The 25,983-nt window shown below is 40.6% G+C and overlaps 2 protein-coding genes across 3 annotated transcripts; one reads left to right on the forward strand and one right to left on the reverse strand.

The window, feature by feature from the left end:
* Positions 1-656: 656 nt before the first annotated feature.
* On the reverse strand, positions 657-3,708 carry LOC130378390 (uncharacterized). The gene is made up of 7 exons (XM_056585166.1): positions 3,323-3,708; positions 2,336-2,492; positions 2,161-2,196; positions 1,899-1,964; positions 1,418-1,489; positions 1,232-1,297; positions 657-930 (listed from the first exon to the last, which is right to left on the reverse strand). The coding sequence occupies exons 1-7, from the start codon at positions 3,536-3,538 to the stop codon at positions 776-778; spliced, it is 768 nt and encodes a 255-aa protein (XP_056441141.1). The 5' UTR covers positions 3,539-3,708; the 3' UTR covers positions 657-775.
* A 5,564-nt stretch (positions 3,709-9,272) lies between these two features.
* LOC130378391 (uncharacterized) lies at positions 9,273-22,022 on the forward strand. Of its 2 annotated transcripts, XM_056585167.1 has the most exons (19): positions 9,273-9,422; positions 9,508-9,573; positions 9,763-9,804; positions 10,392-10,793; positions 10,878-10,979; positions 11,099-11,331; positions 11,516-11,691; positions 12,098-12,191; positions 12,310-12,439; positions 12,602-12,822; positions 12,912-12,945; positions 18,434-18,517; positions 18,603-18,694; positions 19,295-19,412; positions 19,514-19,618; positions 19,733-19,897; positions 20,054-20,236; positions 20,376-20,487; positions 21,098-22,022. In XM_056585167.1, coding segments are annotated over exons 1-19 (2,484 nt in total). In that variant the 5' UTR covers positions 9,273-9,421; the 3' UTR covers positions 21,222-22,022. The 2 variants fall into 2 exon arrangements, with proteins under 2 accessions (XP_056441142.1, XP_056441143.1); XM_056585168.1 differs by lacking the exons at positions 9,273-9,422; positions 9,508-9,573 and having other exon boundaries at positions 9,760-9,804; positions 10,406-10,793.
* The last annotated feature ends 3,961 nt before the right edge of the window (positions 22,023-25,983 follow it).

Raw genomic sequence — 25,983 nt, forward strand, 5'->3', positions numbered from 1 at the left:
GAGTTTGCTTTTCATAAAATTGCAAATTGTATGCCGATACAAATAAGCTATATGCCACCAAAACATGTAGATTATTTAGACATCCCTCTCCATCCCTACCACATCACTGCTTTGGGTTCCTGTATGCGGTTAGAGCCACAAGAGATAACCTAATTTGACCAGTTATTTCTTAATGTAGCCAAGTCCAAAGAGGATGCACCATGCTGTACCTAAACACTCCCCCATAGCTAGGTAGCAGAATTCAATTATAGTTCAAGTGTCACAAGGTATGTTAAATCAATCATAACAAAGAATACAGATAATAATAATAAACAATCAAGACATGTTCATTTAGGATTTTGACACATTTTTCCTGTGTACTCAATCAAATATTGTGTAAGAATACATATCAAATATTAGTTATTAGTTTGAGTTACAAACCTGCTCCTTCTTCAGGAACCATTCCCTGCTCCCTCTCCATCCCTACTCCATCACCACTTTGGGTTCCTGTATAGGAAGAGCCACAAGAGAAAACTAAATGTGACCACCAGTTCTTCTTTAATATAACATTGTGCATTACAAATGTACTGATGTAATGTGATCATATGTTTGTGACAACATTTACTGAATGCAATGCAAAATGCTTAGACATGCGTAGTTCGGATGTTACATCTTGCTCAGAGGGTCTAGCGCTGCAGTGCACTCTGGATATGAAGTCAATTTGGGAGTTGTCTTTTCATAAAATTGCAAATTGTATGCCTATACAAATAAGACATATGACACCAAAACATGTAGATTATTTAGATATGATCTTAAGATCATTGACTGATCCTGAAGACATACCTGTCTGATGTTTTCTTTTTCTCCTACTTTTCACCATCTTTTCATCCTTGTTTTCCTTTCTCCCTTCCTGCTCCCTCTCCATCCCTACCACATCACTGCTTTGGGTTCCTGTATGCGGTTAGAGCCACAAGAGATAACCTAATTTGACCAGTTATTTCTTAATGTAGCCAAGTCCAAAGAGGATGCACCATGCTGTACCTAAACACTCCCCCATAGCTAGGTAGCAGAATTCAATTATAGTTCAAGTGTCACAAGGTATGTTAAATCAATCATAACAAAGAATACAGATAATAATAATAAACAATCAAGACATGTTCATTTAGGATTTTGACACATTTTTCCTATGTACTCAATCAAATATTGTGTAAGAATACATATCAAATATTAGTTATTAGTTTGAGTTACAAACCTGCTCCTTCTTCAGGAACCATTCCCTGCTCCCTCTCCATCCCTACTCCATCACCACTTTGGGTTCCTGTATAGGAAGAGCCACAAGAGAAAACTAAATGTGACCATTTATTTATTAACATGGCATTATAATTAAAAAAAACTTAAGTTCTGCAATTATAGTTTAAGTGCTAAAGACACAAAGTACCTTGGTCATCCTGTCCCACTACATCGTAATTCCCGTCCTCATACGGGATGTCAGGCACCACAAACTCTATGTCTGTTGGGGCAGAAGAGAAAATAGAACTGAAATTACAGAGAAACAGACGATTTCTTACGCAATAAGTCCAAAAGCGATGCGCCAAGCTGTGCCTAAAAACACCCCATAGCTGTAATAAAATCAATGCATGCCACGATCTTGCCTCCTACAAATTAGAGAGCAGTCAGGAATCTATTTCAATAAAAGAGAGGCTTTCAATGTAATTTGTGACCCAGATATCTAGTGTATGATTCAATCACAGTTCAAGTATCACAATGTATGATAAATCAATCATAACAAGGAATACAGATAAACATAAACAATTAAGACATGTTAATTAAGAATTTTTAATCAGACTTTTCTAATGTACTTAATCAAATATTGTGAAAGAATACATATCAAATATTAGTTATTAGTTTGAGTTACAAACCTGCTCCTTCTTCAGGAACCATTCCCTGCTCCCCCTCCATCCCTACTCCATCACCACTTTGGGTTCCTGTATAGGAAGAGCCACAAGGGAAAACTGAATGTGACCATTTATTTACTCACTTTTTGAATTGCTATCTTTAAATGTAAAATGTAAATACTTGACACCACTCAATTGAGGTAAACAACAATCACTAGGTCAAATTTGCCAGGTCACCTAAACTGTCCAATAAAACAAATTAAGGGGATAAATGTAAACATCTTACCATTTTCAGTTGGCTGGGGAAACCTTTTAAAGTGCACTGTTGGAAAAATAAATTAACAATTCAAGACTATTTTGGTTGTCTCTAGGTGTGGATACAACATAAGCTCCAGTAGAAGTTTTTTGAACAAATAAAGACATTATTGTGTAATCATCAATACAGTTAGTGAAATACTCACATTTTAGGATTTTGGCATAGACAGACTGCAAGTCCTCTTGTAAGGATGGATCCAGCTGCATCTGCATGCTGCCGAACACTTGGGCTGTGTAGCTTCTTTTGTTTTTCTTCCCTAAAAGCAGCAGAGGAAAGTAGCCCAGTGCAGCAAGCCGGTCCAACTGAAATAATCATTAGCAAATGACAGTGATGAAGTCGGAATATCACAATAGAAAAGTATGGAGATCCATTTTTTTAACATATTGAAACATTATTTTGGGTTGATCTGTGGGCTGTACGGAAAAAAACTGTTGTGCTCAGTCTTATTACTTATTACACACAGAGGGGAGACCAATAGAAAAACCTTAATAAATGTCTGGAATGCTTGATCCCTACTTTGAGTACATCAAGGGGCCCTGTTATAGGTGGGCATTTTTTTCTTGCATGGTTTGGGTTCACTTGCCCCCTTACAGGTAAGAGTCAATGCAAATCAATACAAACTTATAATTCAATCAGAGAGGTACATTGGAGTTGGATATTTGGCCTCATGTCAACACCAAATCGGTGAAAACAGACTTAATATTACTGAAAACAGAGCTTTTAAAGTAGGCTAAGCCCTCCTCTGAGGCGATCTTTTAAAACTCAGTTTTAGGTCTAACAAATTGGCTGGAGATTCAAGCCAATTTGTTAGACCTATGTCGTGTTCACAACAAATAGTCTGCTTCCTTGGTGGGCACCAAGGAATATGTGTTAATTATTTCATTAAATGCATGTGTTATTACGTTATTTAGCGCACATTGTCCGAGCATACACCCTGCAACAGTCTGCTGCTATTGTAACGTGGGCTGACAGGAGGAAAGTAGCACTACACTTAATAGATTATGGCTGTTCAGCTTAGACTGCATGGTATTCCATTTGTATGAAACCTTTTACTAATACTAGGAGGGAACACACAGGCTAAATACTCTCTCTTTAGAATTTCAAGATGGAACATCGATTGTATGCTACTTACCATTTTTAAGCTGGAGTCCATAACATGACTGCTGTTGCAGTGTTTTTTAACCCGAGCCTTATATGCTTTTCCGTGTTCAACAAATAGTTTTCTCTCTCTGACAAGCCGATCTTTATAGGGCTGTTTCGCCTTGCATATTGGGCAGGTCTTGCAGGCCACATACATGGTTTTGCTGCAAGCCACACATGGCTTGATGTTTCGGGCCTTCCCGCTCATTTCTGCAAGAATAGGATGAAGCTATAGTTCTTGATCAAACGAAAGCATTAGACTGTCAAATTTAATGGTTCAGCATGGTGCTATTCAGGTATTAGCAGAGTTATTTCTTTCTTTAAGCCTATTGTATGTTGTTTAAAGGTTTTAAAACTTTTCTTTCAAGTTAAAGGATCATTAGGCCTATAAGTTTATATTTATGTTCGCATTATTCATTTCATTATTTTAAATCACAATAAAACTGTATGCCTAACTCATAAATTCTGCTCTTGTATGATCTGATACCATCTAAGTAACACATTATATAAATGTCTTACCGTTCAAGGTTTAAGTTCGGGAATTATGTCGTTCTTTCAGCATAAAAATAAGTGAACACGCGCTCCTTCAACACCCGCCCCAGCCTCTGCTTCTGATTGGCTCTGACCCATGTAATCTGACATTCGACCAATCACAGCACAGTAGTGCAAGTGCAGTATGGCGTATGTGTTTTTAAACGTTTCTATCATAATTTATTTATTTAAATAAATGAATAAACTTTAAATGTATCCATGAAATATAGTTGTTTCTGTCACACAAACTAATTAAATGCTGACTCATCTATCTAACATTTTATTATTACGCAGTGCATTACGGAACGCACAGCTTTTATTGGCCGGTAATAGGGCATTTGTAAGCTGGTCAACAACGTTTCGTATCGATGCATTGAAAAAGCATATGTCTAAATAACCCAACATGACATGACAAGTGTGTAGAGAAAGTGGCCCCTCTCCCACCTGCATTTCAGCGACAGGCAGTAACAATAAGGTTCTCTAAGGAATCGGAAATGATCAAATTTAATGTTGCATAGCCTACATTGCCAAAGAGGAGTTGCCATTCACCAAATTTAAATCCGAAATGATTCTCATGAAGAAAAATGGATTAAACGTCAACCCGACGTATTGCAATGAGATGGCATCTGCACAATTCATTGCGGTAATAGGCGACCCCTTAAAGCAAAAGACAGCTGCGGACGTCGGAAACGCCACATAGCCTACATGTCCTTCACGATTCACGGCGAGACAGACGTATCATTCTCCAAAGAGTGTGTGATCGTCTACAGCCACATTTCTGCGCATAGGGAGACCGGTCAACATTTTAATTGTTAAATACTTTAAGCACGAAAAAAGTTTTATTTTGCTTAATGGTTAATTCGAAATGTTCAATATCAGCTCAGTGAATCACTTTAAACACCTTATTGTTCTTTTTATTTATAATTGTGGTTCAAATAAAGACACCCATTTCTCTTAACCTTATTCTTGTTTAAAAATCATTCACATTATATGAAAGTTATGAACGGAGATATAAAGGTGAACTCATGGCGTCTGGCCCTGTGAAATATTGATAAATGTTAGCCCACCCACCCAAAAGCACCACCAGCGGTCACTGGTCATAATATTTAAATATAATTAACCTACACACAAAGAGTGTGTACGGTATGTTTTCTATTTTGTTCCAATGGGCCTGCGTTCACGTCACTTGACTGCCATGGTTGCAATGGTTGCTTACGACCGCCCCCTCTAATCCTTGCATGGCTCTAAAAACCATAGACATTTTATATGCTAAAAACCACGCGGCAAAGGAGCTGCCGTCAATTGGGTTGTTTTTGTCGTAAACTAGGGTCCGATGTTTAAAAAATTGACAGATATTCCAAGGTATCCTTAAAAGGCACGTTGGATGTTTTTATTTTCTGCAGTTTAGTCTTCGCCTATCACCTATTTCTGAAAGCAAAACAACAAGCTCATTGATTTAATGAGGCAGGGTTATTTGAAACAATTAATTAAATATGTGTGAGAGGTCAGTCCTCCTTCTGAGTTTGCTTATGTCTAGTGTACACCCCTACTGTCCACAAGCATCCCCCGCCCCTCCCCATATGGATTTGGAGAATTGTTGCCACGTCCCAGTGGGGGTGGTACTATATATGAAAGAGGGCATTCAATTATACTACAATGATCAATTAGGAGCCGAAGCCCTAAAGGAAGTGATGCAATAGGCCAATAGTGTGAATTGAGTAAAGCTATACCTTAGGTCTCTTATATATCAAAGGGAGTCTCAAAGGACGTATACGCATCAACCTGTGGCTCCAGCCCTACAGGAAAGACTCAGCAAGTGTTCCATCTCGTTGCACCTCACCCAGCGGCTCGCTTGCAAGATTTTGCCGGAAGTCTTCCCAGACCAACACCCTAGCCATCCAACATGCATATCTGAGAATCAGGCCTCTCTTTAATAATGACAAAAAGTTATGAGAGAAACACACATTAACTTTTTGTTATCTCATAAGCGGCGTGGTGCCGGCTCCTTTTGACCTTTTGACCCCCGACTTCAAAAACGTGGCCACAGGCCAGCTGTGTCTACACACCTTAGCCACAATGTACACCTCCATCCCACAAAAAATGGGGACTAGAAACTAACCTCTGTCTTATGTACATTTACTGTACTGTTGGAGGTCACGCCCCTTTGCCGACCTTTTCGAGATAGCTAGGGATGCTAAAATGTTTACACACATTTCCCGGGGCCCCGTGTACGACATATCCGAGATTTGGAGTTCTAGCCCTTAGAGAAAAAAAGTTTTCCCAAATGGAGTGTCATTTGGACAAAGCCCCTCAGAAGTGTAGCCTGCAAGACCTAATGGTTCAGAATGTGGTGGAAAAACAGTTTTTGAGATAGGAAGGTCCTACCGCCCTGAAATTTTAATACCTTATTCTAGGGCCTAACTGGGACCTCCGCACCGAAACTTGGCCCGGTCGGACCCCGAGGGGAGGAAGGGGGGGCCCTTCCTGCCCGAGACTTGGCCCGGTCAGACCCCGAGGGCAGGCCCCCCCTTCCTGCCCTCGGGGTCCGACCGGGCCAAGTTACGGTGCGGGGGTCCCAGTTAGGCCCTAGAATATGGTATTCAAATTTCAGGGCGGTAGGACCTTCCTATCTCAAAAACTGTTTTTCCACCACATTCTGAACCATTAGGTCTCGCAGGCAACACTTCTGAGGGGCTTTGTCCAAATGACAGTCCATTTGGGAAAACTTTTTTTCTCTATGGGCTAGAACTCCAAATCTTGCATATGTCGTTCTCGGGGCCCCGGGAAACTGGTGTGTCAACATTTTAGCATCCCTAGCTATCTCGAAAAGGCTGGAAAAGGGGCGTGACCTCCAACAGTACAGTCAATGTACATAAGACAGAGGTTAGTTTCTAGGCCCCATTTTTTGCGGGATGGAGGTGTACATTGTGGCTTAATGTGGTAGACACCGCTGGCCTGTGGCCACGTCTTTGAAGTCTGGGGTCAAAGGTCAAAAGGAGCCGGCACCACGCCGCTTATGAGATAACAAAAAGTGAATCTGTATTTCTCTCATTACATTGTTGTCATTATGAAGAGAGGCCTGATTCTCAGATATGCATATTGGACTGTTAGTGTATAGGTCTGGAATAACTTCAGGCCAAAATCTTTGCAAGCGAGCCGACTGGGTGCAGGTGCAACGAGATGGAGCACCTTGCTAGCGCCTGGACTTTCATAATCTTCCGCTCTGTGAATGTAAAGGATGTGTGGTCGGATGGTACGACAAGAATCATAATGTGAATGGGAAATATTCTATAAATCTCTGCGATATCATCTTTCGTCTCAACACTTCTGCTGCAGCCGACTTAAAGTCTCACTCCGGAGACCTTAAATATGAATCAATCCATTAGAAGTATGAAAATATGTTCCCGGTGGTGCAACAAAGCAAACAAGGTGTCCTTTGACATCTACGTTTCGAGACGATTGCAACAGTGCCACACATGATCATATTTGAATATGTTTCGGGGTAGTAATTAGCTGTCGATTTTGGAGGCCTTTATCAATAATGACCAGCTATAGATTTGCTTCCCGATGGAGATTTTTGACAACTTGACATGTAATTAGCATCTACACGTTAAGCTGAGTCCAATGAGATCAAGCTCGGCCTCTTGCCACACCGAGATCATGTCCTAGACCTAGGTGTACCATGTAAAATACATGTTACCATTAGCTAGGGTGTCGTTCTTGGTGTCATTGGACTCAGCTCAACGTGTAGATGCTAAATAACATGTCATTTGTGACAAATCTTTATCGGGAAGCAAATCAATAGCTGCTCAGTATTGATTAAGGCCTCCAATTTCGACAGCTAATTACTACCATTAAACATGTTCGAATATGCTCATGTGTGGCACCGTTGCAATCTCCTGGAAGCTGTAGATGTTGAAGGACACCTTGTTCGTCCTCTTACGCCACCGGGAAGATATTTACATGCTTCTGATTGACTAATGAATTGATTCAGCTATTCCCCCAGAAGTCTGGGGTCAAAAGGTCAAAAGGAGACGCACCACGCCGGGGTGGATCCAGATCTCGGGCAACAGTTTAGGGAAAATATTATTTTGTTTTATCACCTATGTCTGTACATTAGGCCTAAATGTATGTATGCCCTTTGTTATTATTGGGTAAATAAGTGTTGCTGTAGCCATATGAACTACGTTTATCATTATTATTTAATAGGCTAATTAATAGACGAGATGGTACATTAGCCTACGTAAGTGGGTCCCAGAAGATGAGGGGCTATGGCACAAAATAGTTTGAGAGAGGCTGGTCTAGAGTAGAGGAAACGTTCGTGTTTTTCTGAGAAATTGTAAGTGTATCAATAAAAAAAATCCCATCATGGGAATTAACTTCCGGTCTACGCATTCGCAGTTCAGCGCCACATTGCTTGGTTATTGCATTCAGCCGGATATCATTGTAGCCCTGCGTTAAAATTAAAATTATTATTATTACCTTGTTATTTCCTTACCTATAGTCTATGGTTAAAATACATTAACATAACATGAATGTTTAAATGCCCCTTTTCTGGGAGGCTTTCTGTTAGGCAACGTACAGCGGCAACCGGAAGATGGGTGCGCGAGAGACTTATTTCTCAAGACGACCATGGCGGGTCGAAAGACGTCTCAAAGGACATCTTCAACTTTGAAATCAGTGATTCTGACGATGAAAATGAAGAAATATCCAAAGTTATTAGGAATCTGGATGCTAAGCTTTCAAGAGAAAGAGGTAAAGTAACAATCAAATCAACTGACTATTTTTTGCAAATGTACGACGGGCCACACATGAAGATGTTTTTTTTTTTTTTGCCGTGACGAGATTAAAGTCGACACGTCGATTTTAAAGTCAAAATGTCGAGATTGAACTCGAAATGTCGAGAATAAAGTTGAAATATTATGTCCACTTTAATCTCTATTCGTACAGTTCAAATTAGTTGGGAGGGATTGCAACCGCTCCACGGGCCTGCACTGAATCCAATGGCTTGTGTAGAAAATTTGGTAAAATTGTATTTCAGAATCGGTTTTAACAAGGGAAATGGGCAGATACAAGGATACTATAGTCGCTATATGTTTGGATGGAGGCCTACACCACAAACAATGACCCCAGGGTTATTGCCGACCTCGTGTCATCCGCTGCACGCTTGGGAGGAGGCCGGAGCGTCTGCGTGCTGACGGAGGAAAACGGACGCGTCGAGATTAAAGTCGATATGATGTTTCAACTTTATTCTCGACATTTCGAGTTTAAAGTCGACACGTCGAGATTAAAGTCGACATGAAATTTCAACTTTATTATCGACATTCGAGTTCGATGTCGACATGTTGACTTAAAGTCGACGTGTCGATTTAAATCTCGTCACGGCAAAAAAAAAAAAGAATTATTCACGTGTGGCCCTAATACTCCGTCGTACAACCCAGGAGTCTGATGTAACGTGCAATCTTTCCATCACCTATATAGAGCCGTGAGCCGGCGCTTCAATGGCGAAAACGAGAACCAATTTGGGAGGCTGATTGGAAAGAGTCACGGTTCATCAAAAAGTATGTAAATCAAATCCTACTGCATTCACTTTTTTTTTTACTTTCTTTTACATTGAATCTATAAAGACAATTCTTGTCTTCCTAGTGTACTCCTCCACACGTCAGGCACAGTCATCAAATATTGGTGAAGAACATGTGGAAGACGGCACAGGTAATCTCTTCTGTCAGAATCACTTTTTTGCTACAGTTTTTTCCTCCATTCAGTGTGTGCGTGCGCGTGTGTATGTGTATTTTTCGTGTTGTGCAAAGTGAACTTCGAAATTAGGAATGCAATATTATTCAAAGCCCACACCTTTGGTGACATGTATGTATGAATGAATGTGTATGTGTTTCTATGCAGGCCCATTGACCTCTGAGTTACAAGAGACCCACAACATGATTGGTAAGCATATATTTTAAAATCATAAAGCCACCATAACTGCACATTTTTTGGGGATAATATTATCCAGTCAATTAGTAATCTGTGCTAGAGTGTTTTCTCCATAAGTACGGTATTCAAACCACCTATAAGTGAATATCACAATATTTTAGTTGGTTTACAATTTAAGAAATGTAATACTTTCCTTTTCTGCATGACATTTAGGTTAAATAATCATAAACCTTAATTTCGAAAGATCAGATTGTTTACTTAAAGCAATATAGGTGAACATTAATCGTACCTTCAGGTTTGCACAATGTCACTCAGTGCTTTTATTAGCCACATAAAATGTACAGTATATGTGGTTGTAGTGGAAGCCTCACAGCCCTTTTGGAGTCGGTCAGATTATTTAATTTCCATCCGTCTGCCTCTCTTCCCGTTTCATTTTGTAGTACTTGTACTTTTGTACAAGTACTGGCTTTTCTGCCAGTTTTCCTCACACACACAAGACATAGGTCTTGGCCTAGTGTACCCTGTGTTCCCACTTACCCTCTGCCAGATCGTCATTGTCACCATATTGTAAATAACTGTAATTATCCTAATTTCCCAAGACCTTCATATACAGGAGCTGCAGCAAATGCTCGATGCAGTTGGGGAGGATGTTGCCGGAGGCTCCACAGAAGCCTCATCCTCTTCATCTCAAACATGGAGCATACGTCAGGCATTATCGGGAGAAAGATGGCGAAATGCTAGACCTCAGCTTCTTGAAGCCATGCTGGAAGCAGGAAGGGTCCCGAAGGGCTTTTGCCAACTGTGCAATGTTAAAGAGGCAGTCATTAGCTGCACTGACTGCCTGCCGAAACACATGTTGTGCTCTCAGTGCGACATCACTGTACATCGGCAATACAGTTTGCATAACCGATCTTCGGTTGTCGGGAGCAGTCACAGAGCCCTTCCTCCAACGGATATCTTTGTCCATGATGCGAGTGGTGAGCCAACACTGGGCGAAGAAGGTATTTATGTGTATTCACTTTTTATGGAATAATTTTCCAATCATAATGTGAGAGAAGTAACCAATATCCCTCTCTTTTCGATAGTACGTCTCCTTCCATTTGCGTTGCCCAAAAGCATTTGCAGCTGTAAGGCTGAAAATGTGTCAGTCAGTGGTGGGCAAAAAATTATCTTGGTCAACATGAATGGTAACATATCTTTGAATACTTACATAAATGAACATGAATTTTCTTACTATATATATATATATATATATATATATATATATATATGACTTGTTTTTAATTGCTGTTTTTTGTTTCAACAGGTCGCTATGATCTCTCTGTTCCACTGCTGACATGTGAAAGTTGCAAATGCAAATGGACACCACAGATTAAGGACCTTATATTAAATGGTTACTGGCCTGGGACAATTGATTTCCAGACAGTGTTTGCTATTGAGGTTTTCTCTTCATTTGAAGACCTTAAAATCTGTGCTCCTGGTCTGAGTAGACATGCATTTGTCCGACTGTTGGAAAGTCGCTCAGTTCGTGCTGGCAGGGTAATTCACATTTTGGAAAATGTTTATTGTACTTAATTTTTAGGAGTATCTAAGTTGATTAACATCTTACAAGCATGATCATTGCATGTTAGGTATTATACTTATTATCATGGTTTGTCTCCCACAAGTCAAGTAATTGATGCTTTTGACATTTATCTTGCATTTATTAATTAATATCTATTAGGTTGGCACAGTCTCGTCCGAAAATCTCCAGAAGAGTTTTTTGGAGTGGACATATTGCCGGCACGAGATTGAGTTACTTCTAGGCGATGACCATTTCTCCTGTCCTGCTTGTGGAGATGATATGGTGGCAGTGTCTTTGGATGGCAACAGGAAAATGTACCGCTTCAATCGCAAGGGGTAAGTATAACGATAGTAAAATGGACATTATGTACATTTATACTTCAGTACAGCAAGTAATGAGAAGCTATTGTCACATTTGGTGCTGTACAAGCCTTATTTTTTCCTGCTTCTGTCACTTTCAAAATCCATGCATGTCCAAGTGAAAACAGATTTTAAGATGATCAACTCCAGACAATATAAGTGAATGTACAGATTGGTGCAGAATTTGTTGGGTCAAATTTCACTGTTAAATTTGATAGGGCAATTGGACAGGAAAGCCAGTGAGATGGCTCTGTTGTTCCATTTGTATTGAAAGTGATGCTTTACTTTTTCCTTGAAATCAAATCCAATGGAGAGTTCACCCTACACTAGAATTACATGTCTGGAGGCCCTGTTAATCAGTTAACTGCTTTCTTCTCAATAGGGCAGATGAATCCCCCTACTTTGAAGGGACTTTTGTCGCCAAAGACACTGAAGTGGAGGCATTTGTGTCAAGGATTCGCCATCAAGTCAAAACTGTGAGTTTTACTGTTTTCTTTTAACATTTTGATTGTGATAAGTTCTTGTTAGATTGCTGTAAAATGCATAAGATGCCGTCACTTTTTGGAATAGGTGAACTTTTTCTTGTTTCAATAGGCACCTGGACGCCCATCCTGTGGTAAATCCACGTTTAAAGCAGGCAGGGAGGCTACCAGAAAGTCTGAGCCCAGACTGGACGAAGAGGGCATGATGACATCCGTCTGCAGGCACTGCATTCTCTTCAGTGGTAACCAAACAAAATGCCATACTAAAATAATCTTTTGACATTTCAGTACCAGCTATGATTCATAAGTAATGATGCACTTCGGTAATTTGTGTGTATATTGTAATATCCATACAGTAGTTCATTTAACACATTCAAAGGAGTCTATCTCTGTTTTGGATACAGGCCTCAACATGTTTCGAGGAGAAATATTTGCCTACCCTCTGTACCTACAGCAAGATCTTGGTGAAAAACACAAGATAGAGTTTGTTTGCACAGACGTTATGTGTAAATACTACCCATATGTGCAGAGGGTAGTTGAGAAATTTCCAGAGCTGCAGTATGTCCTGCAAATGCGACCATTTCTATCCGTGATGCATGCGAAAGGTCACTCAACAAGATGTGAGGTATAATATCAAATTGTAATGTTTATGATGGTAACTGGTACAAGGTATATTTTCATGACTTAATTCTATTTATTTTTTATTCTTGGCAGGTTGAGTGGAGTGGTCGCAACCAGAAGGGGGCAGGTAGGGTGTGATGAAATTTTTACTGTAATAATAATAAAAAAAGAATGCTTAGTATTCAGGTATCATTTAAAATGATCACTAGTCACGCTGGCTGCAGGGGGACTATCTTCAAATAGCACAAATTCTCAGTCCATGTTCTATGAACATGCATCTAATATGAGCTGTAATGGGTAGTTCATGTTTTTAGTTTGTGTCAGCATGAGGCTCAACCATGAGGCCAGATGACTCGACTCCAACGACCTCCTTGCTATGGAAAGGCAAACCTGAGCAGCAAAGACATATGTTAGACTACTCTTTATAGAGCAGGTGTAGGCAGGTGATTGGTAGCTGGTGATTGGTAGCTGGTGATTGGCGGCCAGCCGCGCGTGATTGGAGTCCTCCTGGTAGAACTACCAGCAAGCTTAACATTTCTCCCATGAAGACTCGATCACTGATAAGTATGAACAGGATTTATTTAAATAACGACATGGGAATATTTTGCATGGTAAATCTTTGGCATGAGCCCCGTCACTGATCCAGGGTGACGTGCGGACTCGGCGTATCCTGCCAGGACTAGCAGGGGCGGAGCCTTCCCCAAAAGAGAGGACGTAGGCCTACGCCGGAAATAGGTGATAACTCGGCATGTCCTGCCGGGACTGGCAGGGGCGGAGCCGACCCCAAAAATAGAATAGCGAAAGGGGGTAATGAGACCATACATACCCGCGTAGAAGAAGTGGACAAGGATCTATACTGCTTCTGGAAGATAAAAGGCATACCCAATATACGACATATTAAGAGTCAATCATACATACCGTAAAACGATAAGCTTAAAACCGTCATCGAGATCGATGAATCACGTAAAAGCAGTTGACTTGAAATACCTCAGCGAGATCAATTAAAATTTAGAGCACTCTGCAGCTGTTACGCAGCGAGCCACGAGTGCTTTCGTGCTGTACCAACTGCCGTGGTCGATTCACTCTCCGGGGTCGCTGCGTGACCTGAGTGCTTTCGCGTTGAACCACCGATGTGGTCAACGAACTCACGAGTGCCCTTGATGTGCCAACGACGTGGTCACGCACTCACCGGTGTTGTTGCAGCAAGTTGTGAACTTTCATGTTGAACACCGACGTGGTCAACGAAATCACGAGTGCCCTTGATGTGCCACCGACGTGGTCACGCACTCACCGGTGTTGCTGCAGCAAATATTGTGTACTTCCGTGTTGAACACCGACGTGTTCAATGAACTCCGAGTGCCCTGCACTTGAGTGTTTGATATTATGCCACCGACGTGGTAATTAAATTTGCATGTGCCCGAGTTGTGCCCACCGACGTGGTCAACGCACTACCAGGGTTGCTGCAGCGAACGTGGAGTTCTGAGTTGTACCGCACCGACGTGCGCAACGAACTCACGAGTGCTTGGGTTGTTCCCACCGACGTGGGCAACGCACTCACCGGGGTTGCTGCAACGAACTAGAGTTCTGAGTTGTACCGCACCGACGTGCGCAACGAACTCACGAGTGCTTGAGTTGTTCCCACCGACGTGAGCAACGCACTCACCGGGGTTACTGCAGTCAAACCATGAGTATTAGATAACGTGCCACCGACGTGGTCATACTCACGAGTGCCCGAGTTGTTACCACCGACGTGGTCAACGCACTCACCGGGGTTGCCGCTGCAACCTTGAGTTTTATTTTCCTATGTACGCCACTGACGTGACAGCGAACTCAAGAGTGTTTTCTAGATGATCCACCGACGTGGTCACACTCGCCGGGGTTGCTGCAGGTTAACCTGAGTTATGAAACCGAATTTTGCTTTATGAATTTAGTACCCGATAACCACCACCGCCGGTAGTTGCAAATAGTGTTGCTTTTGGCAATGAAAATTATGACTAAGAGTCGTCATCAACAAACCTTTATCGCGTGAGAAAAACGAGACTGGACGCAACGTGGATGCTGGGCATGTGACAATAGCAGTGATTAAATGCATAGTACAATATAGTTGGCGAATAAAACAAGACTAAAAAGTGTTTTACGAAAATATGACCGCTAAAATGTCTCTTCATTTTCGTTGACCTAAACTAGGCGATAAAGACTTATAACGTTATTTTGTTCGACTGGAACTTCAACTGTTCCAGACATAACATCAATTTTCAACCATTTACCTTATTTAACAAAACTACGCACTTGTAACTTCGATAATATCTAAATGGAATTACGATAACACTGGAAAGAGTATGAATGTAACTAAAACTAATAAAAACTAAAATGACAGCTTGACACAAGACTAGACCAACACTAGAAAGGAAACAGGCCACCAAAAACAGCTATGGTTGCAAACGTGTGAAACCTGTCTTAACCGACGTTAGAGAGCATCGTGTGCGCTTGAAGAAAGAACCTTGAATTCTACCGGATGTAGGACGTCGAGTTCTGTGTTGTACCGCACAGACGTGTGCAACGAACTCACGACTAGTGCCTGAGTTGTGCCCCAGTTGTACGTTGACGTGGTCAACGCACTCACCGGGGTTACTGCAGTCAACCATGAGTAATAGATAACGTGCCGCCGACGTGGTCATAGTCACGAGTGCCCGAGTTGTTACCGCTGCGCTTTGGTCAACGCACTCACCGGGGTCGCCGCTGCGAACCTTGAGTTTTATTGTTTGGTCCTGCATCATTGAGTCTATGTGTGGGTAGCTTAGATTCTTTAAAATACGTAACACATGATATGCCACCAACGTGACACCGAACTCAAAGAGTGTTTTCTAGATGATCCACCGACGTGGTCGAACTTGCCGTGGTTGCTGCAGGTTAACCTTGAGTTATATAGCCGAATTTTGCTTTATGATTTAGTACCTGATAACCACCACCACCACCACCAGTAGTTGCAAATAGTGTTGCTTTTGACACCGAAAATTATGACTAAATGTCGTCATCAACAAACCTTTATCGCGTGAGGAAAACAATGCTGGTCATATGACAATACTATAATTAAATGCGTAGTGCAATGTTGGCGAATACGAACGAGACTGAAAGTGTTTTTACAAAATAAGACTGCTAAAATGTCTTCATTTCCGTTGACCTAAACTAGGCGATAAACTGTAATAACGTTTTGTCCAAACGGAACTTCAACTGTTTAAGACATAACATCAATTTTCGACCGTTTACCTTATTTAACAATCTACGCACTTGTATCTTTGATACCTAAACGGAATTTCAATATGGCATATTCTTGAAGAAAGTTGTCCAATCCCGGGATGCTTTTAACTGACTTCATTCATTATAAAGTCGGCATGTTTCGGTATGGTAACTGAAGCTTAACGGAGGGAATTGTATCTAACGCGTGAGAGAGGAAAATACCGTGATCTACTTCAAGCCCCCGGGCGGCTCTCTGCCGTCTGCCTATTGATCTCTGGCCTCTCGAGTTCGAAACCACCCGCTAGAGAGGACGTCAAGTGGGCGTGGCCTAGTGGGCGTGGCCGGGGTGACGTAAAGGCTTCGGCTCCTTCTGTGGTGGAGCAGCCTTCGATAAGGTTTTGCTCCCCTTGTGGCTATGTGAGGGAAATGCAGCTTCTTAAAATACTTATCACATATCACAAGAAAGAGTATGAACGTGTCTAAACTAATAAAAACAAAAGTGACACCTTGACACAAAGACTAAGACTAGAATGGAAACAGGCCGCCAAAAACAGCTGTAGTAGCAAACGTGATAAACCTGCCTTAACCGACGTTGGAGCATCGTGTGCGCTTGAAGGAAGAACCATGAATTCGACCGGATGTAGGATTCGTAAGCTGTGGAAGACCGCCTTCCCAGCCGTTTGATAGACACGACGGCAACCCTTGTTCAGCTTTTTAGATGACAAATGCCTATGCAGAGAAGGTGACATCAGCGAAAGTTAGGCCCCGTTGTAGGGGAAAAAGTCTTGAGTAGGAGACGTGTACGCATTTGCGCATAAACCCAAGAACGCATAAACCCGAGAACGCATGAACCCGTAGAACACATGAACCCGTAGAACACATGAAACCGTAGAACGCTGTGAGAAACACTGACTCGAGTAATATGTTAAAATAAGGATGAAAACTCCAGAAAGAGCACACTAATCTATTCAAAATATCGAGTGAGTTGGAGTGGCCAACACACATAAATAATTGTAATACACCAAAATTGTTAACTGACATTACATGGCATAAACAAGCAAATGAAAAATTAAATACCCCGTGTAGGGGAAAAAGTCTGAGTAAGAGACGTGTACGCTATGAACGCATGAACCCGTAGAACTGTGAGAAAAACACCGTCTCGAGTAATATGTTAAAATAAGGATGAAATCTCCCAGCTCTGAGAGAGCACGCTAATCTTTTTGAAATATCGAGTGAGTTGGAGTGGCCTACACGCGTAAATAATTGTAATAGGACTACACAACATTGTTAACTGTCATACGTAGACTAAACGAGCAAATGAAAAATTAAATACCAACGCGACTGAAACTATTAACAATAAGACTATAAATAATAATATAAAATTATACCATAATGTACCCGTCTTTGTCTTTGGATCTTTGAATAAATTGAACGATATGTGAATCGCATTGCGAGCAGAGGACGTGAGAGTTAGTGAGCAGCAGCTGAACCAATCTAAAAGGCCCTTCGTCAATAAAAACCTTTTAATAATAATCAGTTACACAGTGCCTAAAACCCATCAACTTCATTCATGTTAAAGTGAAGGGAAAACCCTCAGACACAAGGAGTTAACCGAACAGTGCACGGTATAAAGATAATATATGAACCTTTGATTGCGACCGTAGAGTTCTGTGTTGTACACACCGACGTATGCAACGAACTCAACGAATTCAACGATGTAAAATCCGTATGCTGGGAAGGCCACCTTCCCAGCCGTTTTTGACGCTGCTTTGTTATCGCAAAACATGGTTATACGTTAACGCCGCCATGCTTTGCCCCACAGAACGCTAGCTGCTACGATAGCGTAAAGCTCGAACAGCGCAGACGACTCTGACCGAGGGCGACGTACCAGCTCGACTGGCCATCCCTCAGCAAACCATTGCCTTGGAAGAAACACCCCTAACCCAACCGAGGGAAGCCGCATCCTGAAGCTGGGACTGTAGAGCTGTGAGAGAAAATACGCTGCGGGGGCTAACGCGGGGACTGCAGTAGCCATGGTAGCAGGGCCCGTGCCAGGTGCGTAGCCTGTGATAGGCGGAGGAAGCCGAGCCTGATGGTTGCTGGAAGTAGAAGGCGCCGTGGCGACCGACGACAGCGGGTTGGGGGCCTGGAATTTGGTGGGAATCGGATCAGGAGATGAACTTGGGATTCATTCTAAAATTGAATATTTGGCCTGATGGTGGCACTGGTCATGGGGTTACAAACAGAGTTAATCCTAGGGGTAATGAATCTGCACAGCAATTAAAAAAAGATATTCATGGAAGATATTAGAGTTCAATTAACAGCCAACGATTTGCATTTAGTATGAGGCTATTCAGGAATGTAATACATTTCTTTAGGTCTGACAGTTGGTGAGGAAGTGGAAATGGTAAATTCTTACCTCTCACGTGTAGCGACTACCACCAAATACATGAAAAAAGCAAGTGAGTAACAGATTTAAAGTTCTTCAATTTGCGGCTCGTTCTCTGTTCCAAGTAAATTCCTAAAGAGTAAAACTATGTCTTTCAGGACGCACCGACATGATAACTCTTCATGCTCGTGGTTGGAACATGGGAAAGGTGAAAGTCTTGCACAGATACCTCGCCAAAAGATATGTCAAGGTACTTTTTTATATATATACAATATAATATACAACTTAAGACGTACACATGTACAGAAGATTTGGCTGCAACACCCTTTTTATATCAACAGGATACTCTGAGATAATGTGTTTTCATCATTTTAGCAGACATGATGTATACCCATTTTCAAATGTCTGTGATGAAACATGTTAATTGTTTATTTACTGAATTTGTTAATACATTTTTAATTTGCATTTATACTTTATTGTTCGGTAGTACATATAGACAAGAGATTTGTAGAAAGAGGGAGTGGGTGACAAAGTTCTGCCTGGAAATGATCAGAGGAAATTATTATATCACACCTCTTAACCACCAAGATCACTTTAGAGGTTGTTTCTTGTGATTCAATATTTTGTGGGTAAGGTGATTGTTGGTGTTGCATGCTTTCATTTGATTGGTCCATTTGCCACTGAAGGACTTGCACTGGATGAATTTACTGACCAATGTCTCTTTGTTTTTATTGTCGCCAACACTCCTTACTGCTGCTAAAACTCCTCAAATTGAAAACCCTACTTTATTGAACAAGTAAACACTTAATGAAGGTCTTGTTCAGAAAATAATGCATATACATATTTGCAGTCTAAGCAGAGGGCAGTTGCTGTGGGCGAGGAACTCCAAAACCTTTTGACGACAATGCAGACAACTCAAGTGGAGATGAAGCAGTGGGTGAAGGAGGTTGAGGAGTGGGCTGCATCCAGTGAGTTTTTCTGTTGCTACAAAATAATGTATTTACTTTCATCTGTTTTCATTATACATTTAAGGAAACGGTGTTAAATGAAAATGAATGTTTACATTAAGGTCCAAAGTCCACCAATTGCCAGGACCAACAGGGGCTGCAGCGGGTCATGGAGGGCCTTGTCCTAAAGATCAAGCAGCGTAAAGCTGAGCTGTACAGAGACATAGGTATGTATTTATATAGGTAGTAGTAGGATGATTGTTTTGAAATAAAGCATCTTATATTTGTGGCACAGTAATAAAATATTTTAAATATATATTTGTCCCTGCTTTGCTTTATAGACAATAATAAAGATCGCAGGCCAAAACGGGACCTTATTGCGAAGGAGAAACACAAACTGGAGGAGTCAATTGCTTCGTACAACAGTCTTGTACCTGACACGGCGGCTGTTGATACAGCAGATGCCATTCTGAGTCAGGAATTCCCCATTTGGCCTTGGGATTCTGGTATATGCATTTTTATTCACGTAAAACGTATTAGTGTATTTATTTGCTTTACACAATGTCCCTTTTGTATTTTGTCTATTCCCCAGGAATAGTAGAAGTTCATTTTTAAAAATTCTCAAGTTTGTTTTTAACTTCATCATAATTACTTTGTTGTAGCATCCACAATCCCCCTCGAGACCAAGAAGGTGGTTTTTGACAAAACCATGCTGCTGTCTCGACTCCAGGAAGAGGATGGGATTCTCATTAAGGAGATGAGGAACCACTGCCGCTACCTGACTGGATCCTCAAAAGCGGTCAAAAGAGAGATCCATCAGATTGAGGAGGACCTGTCTAAACACAGTAGGCATTTAACTGAAACACTGACACGTTTAAGTATTGGAATGCAAAGGGATTCAGTGGTCACAAATGTATACAACTCACATACAGTATCACTTTTACTTTTCTCATGAATCTAATATAGCCCCTTTTCCCATTTTAGGCTCTCCTCCTCCTAACATGTCCTTGCAGGCCTATGAGGGGCTGAAGTGCTTGTTGCAACAAAAACTCCAGGGGTTGACCAAACGGATGGATGAGGCCTTCACTACATACAGGTTAGTATACTTCATGCAGACCATTTTCTGAGAAATACACACTTGCTTTGGTTGTTTTGAGTGCAACTAATTTAAATTGGTGAGAGGCATGTTCTTTGCAATCCATCTAAACATAAAACCAATTTATAGATTCAAACAGTGCCACATTTATAACATATACAAAATATAAGAAGGTTGTCTGACATATAACACAATACAAGAAATTAAGACATTAACAACATTGATACATGATCCCCTTAATATGTGTATTTGGTTTAAATTAATGAGTATAGAGATCCCTTACTACATGACCGAAAGTATATTTTTGATGATTCATCAGTTCTCTTTCTTTGATGTTCAGGCATAGAATATAAATCATCCGAAACAGCAGTGCGTAAATAAACGCTTGGCACACTGTCTGTAAATACTGCATATCAGGTCAAATGCCTGAAAGAATATCTCATTAAAGATTTCATTACTTATAATCTTAAATCACTGTTTACTCTAAAATTCGGTAATATTACCTTGTAGGTAGTTATACAAATTGATTTATCTACTGTTAACATTGCAATGCTGTCAGAAGACAAGACTGGATGCAAACCATGACAATAACTTGTGCTTTTACGTACAGGAATGTATTGACAGACCCCACTGCGCTTCAGGAAGAGATTGAAGGCATAGAGGAGATGGAGGAGGAGGAGGAGGGGGAGATTCCATTGTCCCTTGACGAGACTGACTCTGACGATGCTGAATAACGCGTCTCTGCAGGAGCAGATTGAGCGGAAGGAGGGATAATTTGAAAAGATATGTTGTAAAAATGTTTAACTGGCCTCATCGCATAATATAATCTATAAAAACAAACTGTTCAAAATGTTGTGTTGAGCTTGTGATCTTGTTGCAATCTGTAATGTCTCAGCAAAAGTGTGGTGATAGTTTTACATAGCCTATTTAATGTTTGAGAGTACACAGGTGTGCTGTATTGAGTGGCTTATGTGTTCTATATATATCTATGGGGCTAACAACAACCTTAGCGAACGTAAGAGTCACGTGACGCGTTTTTTGTCACGTGGCAAAAAAACGTAGGCATGTCGCATGTTTAAAGCCTTTATTTTATTAATTAAAAATTAAAATATACATTATCTATATCGATAATTATTGTAGTTATAATATAATAAGTTGACCATAGCTTTTATTCTATTATCGTTATAACAAGATCTGTATCTGACCATTGACCATCAACTCGGTAATTCTATGAATGAAATTCATAGACGCAAGGCCATGGACCGTACGCCACCCTATCGCCATTCTCCCATCTTGAATTTAATCGACCATTCTTGTTACCTCGAGGAAGTCTGGTGGTCTCCGTATAATAAATAAATGTATTTATTCATTTACTAAACGGCTCTTCTCAATGCCGTGGAACGCTCCGTGCACTTGCATGGGCCTTCCCGACTTCCGGCGGTGAATTATCTTTTCCTTCCGGGCTTAAAGTTGTTTTAAAGTTGTTAAATTAAATATCGTTACACGGTTACGTAATATAGCATAATCAGCTAAGAAAAAGGTTGTATAGCCATAATTTAAACGGCATGCGAGCTGCTGTTTTCAGCGTTCATAGCAACCATGTTTTTCTGTCGAGAGCTAAAATATTCTTCGTCATAACTATCAAACCCAAATACTAAAATATCCTATTGTCCGCCTCCGCCATTTCACGGAAAAATATCCTATTACCTCTCGTTTTGGATAAATTCCAATGGGTCGTAATCTGTGGCGGAACAAACCACCTACGTGGTCGTATTTTCCGAGAGGACAGGCTGATACTGGACATTGATTGGTTTGTAGGTGGGCGTGAGTCTGACGTCACCGTTCACCGGTAGAGTATAGCCTTCATGAATGAATGAAGAAAGATGTGAACATAATTTCCTGCAGCTCAGTTCAGGCAGCCGCCCAGACAACGCACACTTCCCGCTTTGACCACAGCTATAGCCCTAGATAAAGAAATCAACAAAGCAACGCCCGCTCCTACAGTTGCCCCGTCAGCAGCTAATTTCTCCTCTTGTGACATGTTGATATAACGTTGGACTATTAACATTACAATCAAACGTACGCTTCCCCGAGAGATAGGCCTATGCCTATATACTGACAATAATGTGTTATCGAAATTTAACGTAGCCTATTAAGGATACCATTCAATTAAATGTAGCTTAATCCAAGAGGTATCTTAAATAAATAACAACAAAAATGTTGAGAACGAACCTATTTGCAATATGTTCAATAAGACGTAATCAGGGACAAAATAACGTTAAATGAAACGTTTCCCGAAAGGGAAATATGCCTTGATGACAATAATGTGCTATACGTTGACATTTAACATATTTGGGATACGTTTCAACCAAACATAATCCTAGAGGTAAATTAATGGCAAAAAATAGGTTGACAACGAACGTATTTGCGATATGTTCAATAACACGTATCCACAGCCAAGATGCGTTTTTCAGACAAAATACGTTAAATTAAACGTTCCCTGAAAGGGAGATATGCCTTAATGACAATAATGTGCTATACGTTGACATTTAACCTATCTGGGATACGTTTCAACCAAACATAATCCTAGAGGTTAATGGCAAAACAATAGGCTGACAACGAACGTAGGCATATTGGCGATATGTTCAATAAAACGTATTCACGGCCAAGATACCTTTTTCAGACAAAATACGTTAAATGAAACGTTCCGTGAAAGGAAGATATGACAATAATGTGCTATACGTTGACATTTAACCTATCTGGGATACGTTTCAACCAAACATAATCCTAGAGGTTAATTAATGGCAAAAAATAGGCTGAGGACGAACGTATTTGCAATACGTTCAATAAAATGTAATCGCGGACAAAATACGTTTTATGACAAACGTAATTGAGATCGCCGAATAGTTTTCTGGGAACGTAATTTTGACGAGACAGGGTTGCTCACCCCCACACCGGCGTCGTCATCAGAAGATGAAGGTGTGAAGGACTGCCGTGAAAAGATTATTGGCAATGAATTCAGCCTCATGTCACTATTCAAATTCAAACATACTGGTGAGAATAGATAGCCTTTTTCTCTCGCATATAAACAGCCAAGTTAACGGCAATACACTATAGGGGAGGTGGACATGTCTGCAAGGCGCAACAATCTACACAACAAAGAATTCAGTCGATTGGCCTGGCCTGAGTATCATTCTTAATGGCTCCAGTGGGAATGCAAATGTGAACTATCTTTATGGGGTCATAACCTCCTCAGTCGCCCTGCCACAACATGCTTTACCACCCAACACTCCCCTGTACCTAAACCACCAAAGGAGGCCGCCACAACTTTGTTCCAAAGCCGCTTCTGAGACCTCTTCCAATAGCACCCAACTCCATCTCTCTCTACTCTGCTCTTCTGCTCATCTCTCCTCCTTTATTACTGTATGTATGTAAGTATGTATGTATATATGTAGGCCTATGTATGTATGTAGGCCTATGTATGTATGTGTATATATGTAGGCCTATATATATATATATATATATATATATATATATATATATATATATATATATACATAGATTATAATTGAATTAGTTTTACCCTGTTTATTTTAAATTGTTTTCTACCCATGACACAATTCTTTCATTTGTGAATAAAAATTATAATGTAACTCCTGCTTTGTCTACATCAAAGTTAAACATTATAAACTAAGAAGGCGGTAATTGATATGCAGCTAACTTATAGTGCAATTTAGTCTTATCTGTGTAAACTGCCAGTTTACACAGATTCATTCAGGGTCCCCGACTCTGAATTTTCAGAGTCTAATCAGATCTGATTTTTCAGTCCAGAGATTCGACTATTCGGCGGGGTTTGTTTACCGGCGTTGCTATGGTGACCTAAATTATTATAAGCAACTGAAAACGATGCCGGTTTGAAACTAAAACTGTGATTCTGAAAAAAGTATAAATGCTATCAAAATTCCGTTTGGATATTATTGAAGATACAATGGTTCAGATTTGTTCAATGGTTTGAACGATGGTAAACGGTTGAAAAATGAATGAGTTACGATGTCTAGCATCTAGGTGTATCAGAATGGGCAGACGTCTCCAATGAAAACAGCTGAAAACGAAGCGGTATGAAACTAAAACGGTGGTTCTGAAGAAATTTTAAATGATATCGAAATTCTGTTTCGATATTATTGAAGATACGAGTGTGTAGATTTGTTAAATGGTTTGCACGAATATACGGTTGAAAATTGATTTAGTTAGGTTACTTCTACAGTTGAAGTACGATTGATGATTTGAATCATCGACTTTCAGGTTTTTCTTCGGGTTTATTTTTTTCTCACGTCGCGCCCCCCCTGAAGAACTCTGGCGCACCCCACAGTTTGAAAACCACTGGTCTAGACAAAACATTGAGCACACAGATAGCGAAATATGTTCTTTAACATTCAAAAATATGAGTTGGTTTCTAACGATACAAAGATTAATGAAAATGGGTGAAATTTTCCTTTAAACATGTTCAATTAAAAAAGAAGGATAACAGAACGGGGAAAGGTTACCTCCCCTTTCTCTGCTTTGCCCGTCCAGAGAATTTGTCCCGACCGCCCATGAGAAAAGGAGCTACGACCGCGTGAGCTCAGCACACACATAGTTCTTTCCTGGAGAAACATCATAGTTCGCAAGCATGGCATTTGCTGAGTGTTGGGATGTACAAATGATCACAAAAGTCTATGTTTAGTTCCTCTGTCACGTTAAAATTGTACCGGGGGCGAAAATTTTACCGGCATACGTCATCGTTTGTTTACATCCTGACAACCTGACAACCTGCCCTGCAACAGACGACGCGATGCAAAAAACATGTTTCCAAACGACGAAATAACATAATACAGATAGCGGATCGCTATCTGTATTATGATAGATAGCGATAACACTTGTTTTTACTTTATATTTGTATTGTATTTAATTGTTTAATCGAAACAATAAAACAATTTGCCCGCGAAACGGGCGATCGCGTCAAATGACACGTCAAATCACGTAGGAAGGTTCTTGAACATTCTAGACTATGAAACCTGCTTAAAACAATCAGTTTACTAGCTAAATTCGATTAAACAATTCAATACAATACAAATATACAGTAAAAACAAGTGTTATCTAGCGATCCGTTATCTGTATTATGTTTCAAGAACCCTCCTACGTCATTTGACGCGATCGCCCGTTTCGCGGGCAAAACATTTGTCGTTTGACGCAATCGCCCGTTTTGCGGGCAAATTTTTTTATTGTTTCGATTAAACAATCCGCTATCTTTATTATGTTATTTCGTCGTTTGGAAACATGTTTTCTGCATCGAGGCGTCTGTTGCTGGGCAGGTTGTCAGGATGTAAACAAACGATGACGTAGGCCGGTACAATTTTCGCCCCCGGTACAATTTTAACGTGACACCTCCATCCGAGACTATTTTCTCTGGAAACGCGCCAAACATTTCGCCGACTTCCTTAACTTGGTCCAATACAA

The sequence above is a fragment of the Gadus chalcogrammus genome, unplaced genomic scaffold (genome assembly GCF_026213295.1).
Source record: "Gadus chalcogrammus isolate NIFS_2021 unplaced genomic scaffold, NIFS_Gcha_1.0 GACHA074, whole genome shotgun sequence".
NCBI classification, from domain to species: Eukaryota; Metazoa; Chordata; class Actinopteri; order Gadiformes; family Gadidae; genus Gadus; species Gadus chalcogrammus.

Bases quoted from the DNA above. Each gene is read 5' to 3' on its own strand.
- LOC130378390 (XM_056585166.1), bottom strand. From the start codon at position 3,538: ATGAGCGGGAAGGCCCGAAACATCAAGCCATGTGTGGCTTGCAGCAAA. The intron at 1,298-1,417 runs GTACTTTGTGTC...CTTCCTATACAG, and splicing joins AGTGGGACAGGATGACCAAG to GAACCCAAAGTGGTGATGGA. The intron at 931-1,231 runs GTTTGTAACTCA...AACCGCATACAG, and splicing joins GGTTCCTGAAGAAGGAGCAG to GAACCCAAAGCAGTGATGTG.
- LOC130378391 (XM_056585167.1), top strand. The intron at 12,192-12,309 runs GTGAGTTTTACT...TTGTTTCAATAG, and splicing joins TTCGCCATCAAGTCAAAACT to GCACCTGGACGCCCATCCTG. The intron at 12,946-18,433 runs GTAGGGTGTGAT...ACATTTCTTTAG, and splicing joins TCGCAACCAGAAGGGGGCAG to GTCTGACAGTTGGTGAGGAA.